Below are 14011 nucleotides of genomic sequence, written 5' to 3'. Positions count from 1 at the left end.
ATCTAATGCTCGAAATCAGTGTCAAGTTTCAAAATATAGCAATAACATCTAAGTATCACAATACTCCAAATTTAGAACTGTTAATAGGTTTTTTTTTATCACATAGTGTTGGAATGTATTCATGTAATCATGTGTTCATTTGGAAAGAATATGCTCACCACACAATATAGTGAATACCTTCGTACCAAGAGCCTCATTTGGCAAGAGACGCGTATACTCTCAGATGAAAGCAGAGGCGTACCACTTGTTCATCCCTCCCTCGCCTATTTATATTTACACTTCACCCAACAAAAGACGACACATTCATCTGAAGTATTTGTTTCTTTATATAACCACCTTCACCACCTCACAAAAACACTCACGCTCATCAGCCACCGGTTAAACACTTTCGAGGTGTAAAGCTTCAGCTCCAGCCATCACAGACAGGAGAGAATGCCGCTGTCTTACTGTGTAGCAGAGAGAAAGCCCTGCGTCCGTTGGGTTGAGAGGTACTTCAAGGACTGCCTCTGTAATCTCGGCGATGATTTTTCTTTCGGTTTTGGACTCGTCAGCTTGGTTTGTTGGGGAGTTGCAGAAATCCCTCAGATCATCACCAACTTTCAGACCAAGTCCAGCCATGGTGTCTCTCTCGCTTTCCTCCTCACTTGGGTTGCCGGGTACGTAAACTACTTAATCGACTCCTCAAAACTCTATCTTCATCACTACCCCGAAAAGGGTTCAACCGACTGTTTATGTTCATATTTCGTTGGTGCAGGGATGTGTTTAATCTGATGGGATGTCTTCTGGAACCAGCAACCGTGAGTTTTTGCTGTGCCCATAGTTTTGTTGTTTGCTAGTATTGCATGTGGTCCAGAAATTACCACCAGAGATTCTCTAGTTGGCTCTGGTTAAACAAGTATTCTTTTTTGTTTTATGTTTCTCGGAAAATTTTCCGTTCAGTTCTTAGCAACTTCTGATCTTGATTTCCTTGTTTGGTTTGTAATTGGATGCAGTTGCCTACCCAGTACTACACAGCTCTGGTAATTCCACTATCTAAACTTTAATTCATGCTTTCCCTGGAAAATTTGCTATTGAAATAACCCTGTCTGTAAGCCTTCTTCTCTCATTCTCTCTTATCAAAAAAATCAAGTTCATCTCGAAAGCTGTATACTTCGGTTGTACGTGATAATTTCCTCTTACGTTAATTCTATACTGATAAATTTACCTTGTGAGTTTACTGTTACAGAAGATTCTAGTTCAGGAAATCAATTGTTTTGCCTAATTCTCATACCCCAAGTCTAATCCTTGTCGAGCTTATGAATATGGTAGGATTAGCTTGATTATGAATCTATTTGGCATTGTAGATAGACCCAGTGAAATATATTGTACGGTCTAATTTTTTTTTTCATAATTATATCCGTATTTAGATGTGTCCAGGTGACAAGGTATGGAGATTTTGGTCATTACATTTACAGAACAGTATAATTTTGTGTTTTCTACAGCTTTACACAACAAGCACCGTAGTGTTGGTGTTGCAAACCCTGTACTATGATTACTTCTATTCATGGTGGAAATGTGGCAAAGTCTCAGTGAACCAATTGGCACAAGTAATTAATCATTTTCTCTGCATCCTCTGAAAAATCATAAATAAGTGGGGCTTTGAGTTGATATGTTTGTATCATGAATATTTTTTCAGGATGAGAAAGAAGATTACAGAAAACCATTGAATCCTGAGACGGTTGATTCTGCAGGCGTCCCAATACCGAATGCTTTTCTCAAAGCCACTCCTAGAAAAGAGTTCTACTATACGTATGCATAGCTTCTTATCCTATTTACCAGTATTATTGAATCCCGAAAGATTAAGATGTGAAAAAACAATAAGGCCAACAATGTTGACATGCATGCGATGCACTTGATAATTTTTACAGGTCAGCTAGATCTCTGGCGGGTAGCGGTACCCCGCCGTTTCGAACGTATATGAGGGTAGCCAGAAGTGGTCCTTCATTGACAATAGACAGTGACTCATCTTCGGAGGACGAGTCTGCTCCAGTTACATCAAAGAACTCTGTTACGACTTCCCAACCCCGGCCAATTCCAAGATCGGTGAGCCTAAATAACCACCCAGTTCATAATGAACATCTTTAGTTCTGGAAACGCTTACAACATAACCAAGTATAAATGTTTCCTGTTTTACGATATGCTTTTGAACCTTTGATTTGTGTATGTACATATATGCATGTAACTATGTATACAATGTCTTTCAGGTAGGTTATGGGGCCTTCTTAGCTACATCACTTAACTTGCCCTTCGGAAGCAAGGCTATGACACAAGTTTTATACATAGGACTTACTGGGAGAAAGCTATTACAGGTATATTGGTGACCGACAATTCTCAATTACCATACAAATTAACATGTATAAGTAGTGTGTACAAATTAACGTGTATAGGTAGTGTGTACATTATTCCGTTGTCTTGTATAAGTATTTTGTTCTAAAGGTATCAACCGGCCTTATAGTACGTACTACGGTTGTGCAGGAACACTCAGTTGGGCATAGTGTTTATGGCCAATGGTTGGGGTGGCTGATGGCTGCTATATACATGGGTGGGCGACTACCTCAGATTTGGTTAAACGTATGTATATTCTTGTTCCCTTCACTAATCTGAAAGCTAGATTCCCTGATCTCGATCATCTATCATGGTCAAATTAAGCCCAACTTTTTCTTATTTCATGTTTGGTTTGTTTCTAATTTTGTTATTGTAAATGTTGGGCAGATTAAGAGAGGGAGCGTGGAGGTGCGCTTTTTTTTTCCCTTTTACTTCAGTCATAATCATAGGTTTTGGGCTTGTTAACAATTATTCACCACATTGGTCATGCATATTACCACTAATACTTTGATTTTGATAAACTACAGGGCTTGAATCCTTTAATGTTCGTCTTTGCACTGATTGCAAATGTCACTTACGTGGCGAGGTATATAAAGGCCTCTCTATTGTGATTAATGCCAATATGCCAATATCCTTCTAACAATACTCGGCTCATGTTATTTCCAAAAAAAAGAAAAAAATACTCGGCTTAAGTGCTTTAACTAATTTGTTTGAATATTGTTGCAGCATACTTGTAAGAACAATCGAGTGGGATAGCATTAAAGCTAATATGGCATGGTTGCTCGATGCTGCAGTTTGCGTGGCACTCGACTTATTTGTATCCTTTTACTAATCTCTTGCAAATTCAAAACTTCTGTTTTCATTACATTTTAAACTTCTGTGTTCATTACATTTTTATTCTAAGTAAACCTTAACAAGCGTACGTGCTAACAGATAATACTGCAGTACATGTATTACAGACACTGGAGGAATAGGACTAGAAGTGGTGGTGATGAAGACAACATATACCACAATGAACAAGAGAAGGCTGTAGGTGCTTAATGGAGTAAACATTGCAAAGAGTATATATATGCCAGCGGGAAATCCAGAGCTAGATCGAGTCTGATATTTATCATTACTTATCATAACCTATGTATCATGGATATCCTTGCTAACTATTAGTTGGGGATTACTTCTAGCTTATTGTTGGAATAGAATGATCTTAAATGATTTGGATTCTATCTCTTTTGAGTTTGGGTTTGGCAACCACGAAGGCACCAACAGTCATTTACCGCTATCACCAGGTCACCACCATCGAATGTGTTCCAACTGGTGGCATAGCGCCCTCCCGCCCTAGCCAACGGTTTCGAAGACAATGTTAAGGGGAATAGGCCACTGATCTACCTTTCTTCGCCTGAGCTCCAAACTCACCTGTGAACTGAACTGAACCATTAGCTAGTCATGTTGATCTCGCAAGCGCACGAATCATCATCGAGATGATTAAACTAAAGAGTTTTGAAAAAGAATTTTGAAAAGTAACTTTGGAAAATAATAACAAACACTAGGGCTTTTAACATTATCTTCACAATCCTACTTGAGTTCCTAATCTTCTAGATACTAACTATCAAACTGGTGTCAAAGAATCCGTCATATAAGCCTTATGGCGGAGTACTTATACGCATAAGTTTTCCAAAGTATGAATATTACCTTATGACGAATTATGGCGAAGTATAGTACTTAAATTACTCTAAGAAGTATGATGTCTACTCTAAAGGCCGATGAAGTTCAATGAGAACAAAATGACTCACACAAACCGAGTAAAACATGACGTATATTTTACCAATATGCGGTCTTTAATCACAAAAGACATTTAAGATTCATGGGCATCTACCTACTATTGCATCAGATAGTTTAAACTAAACTCTAGAAGTCGTGATACAATAGTATTTTGAAATAAGCAACCGTTATCATAGAAATTAAAGACTTAACACTAATTTAATAATTAAGTAATTATCCAACTAAAAACATCAGATAGGCATGCTAAGGATCCATTATGGTCCTAACAAAAGTATTAGCTAAGAAAACAAATGAAAAACATAAAAGAATAAAAGGAAAAGATGGGGAAGATGGATGGATGAATAGATGGTCTCTGCTTCTTAGGCATCTACATTGTGCTCTGAATACTCATCTTCATATGAATTCGTGTTCCCTTATATAGGCAAGATTCCTAGTCATCTTTGACTTCTAATTTCCTTCTAAGATTTGAATTCAAACTCCTTTCTTGATATGGATTAGGGGTTTGAAAACCCCTTGAATTATCGCTTGTACATCTAAGAAATAAGCTCATCATTGAGTCCATATTTGAATCAACTTCCTTGGAGCATTAGAATTTGATGATCTTTTGCCACACAACTTGAAAACTCCATGAATGTTAGCAAATCCAAGCAGAATTCCTACTGTGACATTCCTTCACTTAAATGATCATAACTTACTATCAGAGTATCGAAATTGAGATCTCTAAAATTCTACATAAAATAGAAGGCTTTCTTTTGATATATTACTTGACCTCTAGTTCATCCTAGATCAGCACAGGTTAACCTCCAAATGTGACTGACTGCTTCATTTTTCAGACTTCAGACCTTCCTCCGACGGTTGTGCTATAATTTTGCTTCTTTTCCTCATAAATGCTCTTCAAACCTAAAAAACATTAAACTAAGTAAAAGGTAGAGGTATCAAGGGTAAGAGGTATAAAAATATAGTAAAATATGAACTCGTCAGCAGGGGACTAGACTCTTGCCGAGACATTTTCGTCACTGCATATATCAGCTGTGCATCATTCGAGTATGAGGCTAGCAAGTACAAGAATAATCTCATTGGTCATGGCCAATGTGGGAATCAGTGAGCTTTATATGATATACAAGCCACCATCAATCATCGATTTAAAATCCATCAAAGTTTCGGGAGCTCGCTTGTGATTAGTGATCAATAATATATCATCATGGCATATTTTGAAGTGCAACAAGTACGTACCAACTTAGTTGCTGAGTTTCGATAGATGATCAATCATCATGTGGTTCGTCTTCAATGTTCGATCTAATGCTTTCTGCCATTTTAAATCCCTCCATGTTCGATCTGCTTAGATAATTCCATTCCACTTTGATTAACATTTACTCAAACCTTCTCATAGGCTTTGACTATGCTACGATCCGTCTGCAATATTATTCTGCATATATGTCTGACAAACTATTTGATAAGCTGGCTATAAATACATATATATGGTAAGTTGATCCAACTTTCTCTACTAAGCAGTTGATTAAGTGGACCTAATTAATAGCGTCGTGCATTAAGTCTGCAACTCCAAGGACATACAGCAATTTTGGAGCCGGAGAAAATGGATTTTAGCTTCTCGATCGGGTTAACTTGCCACAGAGGCGCCTTAGATTGCTCGGTATATACAGCAATTTGCTCCTAGAATCACGAAATGGAATTCCATTGTTATACTAGATCTACAAGTGTTAAGGTTTACTAGATTTGGTTGGCATATGATGCGCATAATCATAGTCACTGCAAATGTTTGGGTTGATCTCCTCTCAGAGAAAGAAGAAGACTTGAGTTGATAATGTCTAGAGGGTTATAAAATTCTTTCCGCAATGTCGTATGTATTGTCAATACATATAAATTTCATGAATGAAAATGCAAATCACATTCACGTATTCCTTACAAACTTAACGAGAAATGCATCGTGCTCAAGTTTCAAGTTTATAATTATAGGACTTCCGGCCTAGCTTTACCTCTCCGACTTCAACATGATTGGCACTATCCTTACAATTTAAATACACTTGTGTCACTATGCTTTCCCTATAGTATTGTCTTATCGAGAAATTATGAAAGAATATCTTTCTTTTATTCTCTGCTCCGAACTCCAAAGTGAACAATCTTTATCATTTTCACAAGACAAGACTAGAGGAGAAAATGTGTGCATGGATATTACTCCAATTAGTTAAAAGTAACTAATCTTCTTGACTTTATGCATATTGGTTCAATTCCATGATATGAACTTGTCGTTCTACGCAGTATGCAAGTCAGCAATGCTTGTATTTTAGGAACTTAAGTAGTGAAAACCTGATTATGGTGACGACAATATGTCCAGGAATTTAGCAACTTCAGAGTTTGTTTACACTATAGAAAAATCAGCATTGGTACTTGAATCTGAAACAAGATCAAGAAAGTAAACCTGAGTACTGAAAAATTTAGTGTAACTCTTAGGTGATCATGGTTAACGTGACCGTCTATACATAAGTAGATTCTATGTAGATATCAACCATATATTTACGAAATTTCACAAACAAATACACCTATTTTTGCGATGAAAATTTCATATACAATACATCTATATTTGCAACGAAAATTGTGTATCCAACCAAGCTCTGAAAACTATACGCCTGCAGCTCCAATTATATTTACAACATCATACATAAGTTCATGTACACACACATTGAAGATTTCAAACTATTTTCCAATTGAAATCTAATGTGAACATAATGCTAAGTAAAATATATCATGTAAGCATGACCACAGCATCTCATCATACTTGGGCCCCCAGAATAAGAACAAATGATACCAATATTATTTCATTCCAAGTCTGGCTGTACTGGCCTGTAAACACAGCCTGTACTTTTCCTTCTTCAACAAATAACCCCTTCTAATTCACCAAACCTCCCCATAACAGAAGCAGAAAATCTACTCTTTATCAATTTGCTGATGTATTCATACAAACCCAGAAAATTGTACTGAATTTACATAACGCACATTGAATTCACCAAACCTCTTCTTGAAGCTCCATAATTCGAGCAGAGAAAACAGAAAAAAAGAAAGGCAAAATATTACATGATGAAGGATCTGTTAATGTGCCTCTGTATAAAATGTACAAAAATGGTCACCCCAAAAAGGGGAGGAAAACAAAAGGAAAAAGAATAATAACACTTTCTTATTATGATGGAGTAATTTGTGGCGTTAATTAATAATTGCATTAACCTCTAAGACTCTAGCGCGAAAGGTGTCTGTAACAGATCATAAGGGGCCCACAGAGCATCCAATGGGCAAGGCCGGTTCGAGTCGAGCCGGACCCACGGCTTCCCTTTGCCGCTCCAATGAAGCAAACTAACAGGACCGGGGTGCAGGTCCCGACAAAGCCCCCGGAAGTTGTCGCCTCCGAGGCCGTGCTGGTTCCAACGGTGGTCGACGGAAGCGATGTTTCCGGCAAAGACTAGGAGAAAAGGAGGTAAAGAACCGAGCTCGTAGATCCGCATTCGCTTCTGAAGCTCCATCCACTCCACGATCCGGTTGGTGTAGCCGCCGGCCCGCCACCGGTCGAGGTCGATGACCATGACGCCGGTGTTGAAGTAGCAAGCGTTGCGGCCCTCGAAGGTTAAGGAGAGAGTTGGGTTGGACCAGAACGAGGGAGTGAAGTAGGTGGTGAAGTTGGCGTTGCAGTACTCCGGCGCGGCGAGGACGGCGTAGGGCCCGAGGGGGGTGGCGGCCAGCTTGCAAATGTCGTCGACGAGGACGAGGTCGGAGTCGAGGTAGACGATGCGGCGGACACATGTCGGGAGGAGGGTGGCTAAGTAGTTTCGGGCGTAGTTGAGCGGGCAGTCGAGGGCTGACCTTATAGAGGTGGAGATCAGCCCCGCCACGGCGGCGTCGCCGAAAGGGTAGACTCGAAATTTTAAGTATGGGAAAGAAGTGATCAACGTTTGTGTTAGAAGTATAGAGTTGGAGGAAGAAGCCGCCGCGACGAAATGGAAGATGACATTTTCAGGGCACGACGAGTGTTGGAGAACGGAGAGAATTGCCGCCATTGAACCGCGGAGGTAGGCGGCGTCGAGGGTCATAGCGACGTGAACCGCCACGTCGGAGCAGACGGTGGAGTCGTTTTGGAGCGAAGGGCAGCTAGGGGAGTTGTAGAACTTGGGTGCTTCTTTGAAGACATGAGCTGTAGTTGTTGTTAGGGCGGCGGCATTGCTGGTTAGGAAGAAGAGGAGGAACCACAGCGGCTTTAGCTGCGATGGCGATTCTAGAGGCATGTTATGGTGTGGTGTTGGAATGAGAAAGTGTTTGGTGTTTGGAGAAAAGAGAGAGGAGGGGGGATAGTTAACGAAGCTGTGAGAGTTGTGCGTGGCTTTGAAACCACGTCGAGTGATTCAAAACTGGGGAGAAGAAGAAGGAAGGAAGACAAGTCTTCAAGTCAAGGGTCTTCAACTATGTCTCTTTCCCCGGAGCTCACCCACAACCAGAGCGAGCTAACAGCGAAGTGTAATAATGGTGTGGGAACAAAAATAAAATCAATGGAGTCAGAGATGAGATTTATATATTTTGGGGAGCAAAGAAAACAAGGATGGGATTGTTATTTTCTAAAAAAAAGAAAAAGGATGGGATTGTTATTCCTTTTTTAAGTGAGTTTTGACCAAATTATAGCTAATTTATGGATTTGGTAATATACCATCAGATATTGTGACTGCTATAGCTAATCTGCCATTGGTTTATACAATGGTCTCTGTACAATCACAGTAAATTACTGATTCTATATATGGCAAATTGGCAACGGATCAACCTCATTGTGAATTAACTTGTCAATATATATTAGTAGTACTTAACTTGTTAATTAACTCATTAGTAGTTTGTTATATAAATTAATACCACTCAACATATTCAAATTAATCAATTGCTTCTATATTAGGTTCAACAACTTTAATTTGAGTTATACACAGCTTAAGCTAATGAATTGCGTGATCGAAATATGTGAATGGACTGTAAATTTCGTCACAATTGCACAACTAGTCAAATTTGAAGGTGATAGAGTTTGGTACTGCCGAAGCGAGAGAATCGATTTGTTGGTAATTAGCTAGCAAGTAATTAAAGAGTGAATAGGACATCGTAACTCTAAGATGGACTACCATTTGAAGCAAAATATGTATCAAACCAAACACATAGTGTACAAATTAAGAAACTAGCTAGCTAGATCTGTTTGCCCTTCTGACCATTCATGTATAGATGAGCCATCGACTTCTGGAAATGATGGGTCCAAAGGAAATGCCAAGGCCAGCGGCTAGCTATCTGCTGTGGGCTTCTGTAGACTGTAGCTGCAAAGTTTTCATGCTTGTAATTAAGTACACGAACAAAACAAATGGGAAGGTGAGAAGGTCTTAATTTATTTTTTAGAAACTTCTACTACCAAACTATCTCGGCTGGCTAAAATAGTTTATACGTACATGTTCTAATTAAATAGCTTATATAGTAAGTAAGTCATTGGCTCGTGTAACTGGTCTTCTTATTTGCCTTAACTTTCAGATTAAGTGTACCTATATATGTGACAATTTTTTTCCATCATGAATATTTTGGTGTTCAAATGGGCGACCAAACGGTATTTTATTGAAAGAAAAACGTGTTACAGTAGTACTTAAAGTACTTCTAAAACCTTCAATCGATCACATGGAAAATGACGCACCATTTGGATTGTTACTTTAGCTATCTTACTAATTAAAGTGGACACTAAATACTGATCGATCTTAGTATGTTAATGATCAGTGACAATAAATTTGTTGAAAGTCTAATGTAAACGCAATATAACGGTCACCATGTCATAAAATTATGAAATCTTTGTATAAATCAATAATTCTGAATAACTCGCGCTCATAATATCAGTAGTGTATCAGAATTGTATCGAATCTCACCATATATGACTTGATAGAATCATGTAACAGTCCAAAATTGTCAATAAATTAACCCTCAACTCCCAAGTTTTGCATTCATCAAAGAAAACTCCCAAGTTTTGCAGCTCGATCCCTCCCCAGTTTGGGTATTCGATCGATTGAAAACTTTTGATTTCGAAACCCCACGAGAACAAGCCATGTCCCCTAATGGGGGCGCTTCGTAAAGTCGGGTCCTAAATTTGTGTATACAACCTTAGACACCTCACTAGATTGTGAGGCAGATATTTTGTAGCCTTAACTGAAGGAGAGTCGCCACGTACCCCTGGACTAGTAGCCTTTAATGGAGTGGGGAAATTAGTTGGTTCTGGTTTTGAATTGGTTGCATCAAAATTGAAACTGGAAAGAGACATTCAAACTAGTAAACAGTAGAAGCTGATTCTGTTTGCTTCATATAAGATCCCTTTTAAACACTTTTGGTTGCCCTAATTGGCTAAAAGAAAAAAGATGGTGGCTGCGATCATCTTTATAGTGGTGCGATATTTATATAGGCTTGTATGCTACATAGGAAAACGAAAGGGGGAAGGTCTAAAGTGAAGAGATTCTTCATGATTTGTTCCCCGTTCTTTTGAACATTTTTGGTTTGACATTGTTCCTATTGCATGCTTAGTAGTTCTTCACTTGAACTAAATCACATTTTGAGATCTTTTTACGTTTTTATCATTTCAGATACTCTTTGTCATGTGAAATGTAGGCAACGATATGAAGGAAAAAAATGATTATAATTAATAGTAGTGTTGTTACGAGACTGCGTCCTTAAGTACATGATCGACTTGGTATTATTTTCGTGAAGATTCATTATATCTTTCGCATTATAGAAGATTGCGATGCTTAATAGTGATCCTACATGAATTTGTCATATTTTTTTATACGTGATCATGAGTCTGCGAGTTTTACCAAAGATTTTATCTCCAATCAATTAAATTTTAGTATATGACTTACACACAAGGGTCAAGTTCAAAATCTGGTTTTATATGTTTATGTTTTTATTTTTGTTTTATGGAGCTAACATCCAAATTAGGTTAGGTTGTCCATAAGACATAGAGCATATACATTCAAAACTAAAGCCTTGCTAGCATACCTTGCCAATCATAACTTATAATTAAGAAGAAACCACACTACATTAATTATTCAGGGAAGCTAGGGGATGATTGACAAGTATTCTAGCTTGGCTTTGCTATTTATTGTATTTGTTACATGCAATATGCTTAGAATAATTTGAACTGTATTTCGTTTGGGGGATAAACTAGTTAACTACGATCCTCAAAACTATATCATTGTGAGGCTCACATGCCCGGCTCACATGCCCTCGGGAGAGTTGGTTTTCTTCTTCCATTATTAGGGTTTCGTTGCAGCCATATTTGAATGGAAACTAAACCATGTGCAACTCACAGCGAACTTGAAAAACCCACAAAACATATAATGTACTTTTCAATCATGATCAATGCATCATCTACTTCAACCTTCTAGTCTCTTTTCTAATTTTATTCCTTTCACCAGAATCATCAGATCTTTACTGTACCAGAGTTACAGTATAGTGCCACCGACAGAACTGGTGGGGGCCGAGGAGGTCGGCCGTGAAGTCAGCCTTGTGGACAATGCAGCGAGCTCGTCGTTTGTCTGTTTGTGAAGCCAATTTCATAATACTACTAGTCGTTTACTATGCAAATTCAAAAGAGTACTAGCTAGTTGTGCACGACTTGGAAGGAAACGCGTTTATATTATCCGGTCGGGGAAAAATGTCCCGGATTCTCTGACATGCCTAAGTGAGATCCGACTCGATCTTCTTTGCCGAGTTGGCGGCTAAGAAGACGAAGTGATGAAGATGCCAGAAGCGTCTAAGATAGTAGTCAGCACATCTATGATCTATGTATGTACCAAATATGTCTTTAGCTTTGTTTTACTACACTAGTTAGACTTGAGGTAATCGAAAAAACTAGTTAGGCTTGAGTTTATTTTATGCTTTAGTGAAATTTTAGCTGATGTTGAACTAGTTTGGCGGATTAGCATAAGATATGTGGACACTTATGACTTACCTAAACTCATAGATTGATTACTTGTTTAGAGGACCTGGAAACTGGTCCATGCATTTGTTTTCAAAATTCTGTGGCTGATTCGGATTAGGGTTCATCTGTACACTTGTATATGACTTGATTCTTTGTTTCTTTCTGAGATCGAAAAAAATGGTAGAACAAACCATATGAATACATTTATATACACTTGGTGCCTAGCAAGAACAAATTGGAGATTGGTGGCCGGGCTTGTACCTAGCTAGGTCAAAGATATCGAGGAAGAAGAAGTGAATCCAGATAAACCTACAGAATTTGCATACGCAATGCTAATTAGATTAATGTGGTCAATTAGGTGACACTTAGACTATCTCGTACTCATAGTAGTTAGTACACTAAAGTCACCGACGCGGTTTGTTTGGTAGATTTGACGGCAATAAGTTGGTCCAAGTCTCTTTCTGAGAACTATGTAATTGAATAATTCGCACGGATATGATAGATATGTAACAGATTGTTTTCACTCCTTTTCACACCTCATTTGAGTTCCATCCCCCGTTGGAACTTGGAAGCATTAGATCTAGATCTTTGAGGGAGTGTGACAGATCTCTAAATGGTTCAATTTTGGGATTAAGTTAGGTCATTTGGAATTTTAGAAAGTGATCGAGTTGAGGCATTTTGTAACTAGTCGTTCATCGTGTGCAGTTTGAGTAAAGGGATATTAGGATAGAAGCACATAGAAAAGCCAATGTTCTCCATTTTTTACCTATCCCTCCCCTAACGTCTCCCGATTCAGTGTATTACTTCTAGGGTTCTAGCTATATGGGAGAGCTTATTTACTGTTAGCTTCCCCGTTGGTCGGTGGCAGAGCCTTGTCCAACGATGAACATCCTATTAGTCGTACAAATGTGCCAATTTCTGGCTTTGCACTCATCTTTACTACTCCTTTCGACCGGGCCAAAACAAATTTGAAATTATTCCACAACGTAATTCAATAATGGAGATAGGAATAAGACCACCCTGTCGCCTGTTAACTCCAAGTCAGACTGATATGCTTCGTAGCTTGGCCAGACCAAAGGGTTATAATGGAGACCACCCTGTACTCTGTCCTCATTCTCATATGGTTCCACTAATCATTTCAAGAACAAGACACAAGGAACAAAATTTCAGGCAGAGTTGGTTAATATAACGTGGGTGTTCTCGTTGCATTATTATGGTCATTAATAAAGAAAACCAAAGTCACTTGCTGAACCACTCTTGTAGTACAAGAATGGAGCATATCTAAAATTTGATGTTTGAAATGCTTGATGCATTTCGTTTGATGAATGTACTTCTCAGCAGCATTGAAATCCACCTTAAAGAGAAAGGACTACTAGCATTGCTTGCACAGTACTCAAAAGAGACTGTGCACACTTCTCAAAAGAGACTGGACACCTCAGGCCTCAAGGCAGCACATATTCTCAGGGTTGCATAGTTACAACGCCAAGTAGACGTTGCATTTGAAAATACAAATTTGTAACTAAACCAGGCTTCAGTTGATGCTTCTAAATCTCAACGCAATATGAAACTAAGCAATGAGCGTGTATCATTTCGCTTCAGAATACAATCTATGTCCTCTTTCCCAACGATTAGGTTCCCGACTTGTACCAGCAGCATCCATGATAAGACCAATAAACTAGAACCGAAACCAAACAATGAGCTCAAGCACAGAAGCTACTCTTATTGTATCATCTTCTATGACATCAACAATGCCAATACAAACAATAACTACCGGAATACCAAATAAGATGTACCTTGCAGAGCTAGTATTTTCTTTAGTATTCCATCAATCTTACACCACTAAATGAAATCATCTGAGGACACATTAACTTGATCACCACCAGTCATGCTTCAGCA

General features: G+C 38.6%; 2 protein-coding genes across 2 annotated transcripts; one reads left to right on the top strand and one right to left on the bottom strand.

Moving 5' to 3' along the window:
- The first annotated feature begins 321 nt into the window (after window positions 1-321).
- On the top strand, window positions 322-3588 carry LOC126805510 (probable vacuolar amino acid transporter YPQ2). Its single transcript, XM_050532288.1, has 12 exons — window positions 322-656; window positions 755-797; window positions 993-1019; window positions 1482-1586; window positions 1676-1788; window positions 1908-2082; window positions 2244-2348; window positions 2515-2610; window positions 2752-2772; window positions 2892-2950; window positions 3091-3181; window positions 3298-3588. Exons 1-12 carry the CDS (start codon window positions 433-435, stop codon window positions 3403-3405), a joined length of 1167 nt encoding a protein of 388 aa, XP_050388245.1. The 5' UTR covers window positions 322-432; the 3' UTR covers window positions 3406-3588.
- A 3555-nt stretch (window positions 3589-7143) lies between these two features.
- LOC126805534 (probable galacturonosyltransferase-like 1) lies at window positions 7144-8650 on the bottom strand. Its single transcript, XM_050532326.1, has one exon. The coding sequence runs from the start codon at window positions 8424-8426 to the stop codon at window positions 7380-7382; it is 1047 nt and encodes a 348-aa protein (XP_050388283.1). The 5' UTR covers window positions 8427-8650; the 3' UTR covers window positions 7144-7379.
- Window positions 8651-14011: the final 5361 nt, after the last annotated feature.

Source organism: Argentina anserina, chromosome 1 (assembly GCF_933775445.1).
Source record: "Argentina anserina chromosome 1, drPotAnse1.1, whole genome shotgun sequence".
NCBI classification, from domain to species: domain Eukaryota; kingdom Viridiplantae; phylum Streptophyta; class Magnoliopsida; order Rosales; family Rosaceae; genus Argentina; species Argentina anserina.
The sequence above is the reverse complement of the archived record's forward strand: the minus strand, read 5'-3'. Positions and strand labels throughout refer to the sequence as shown.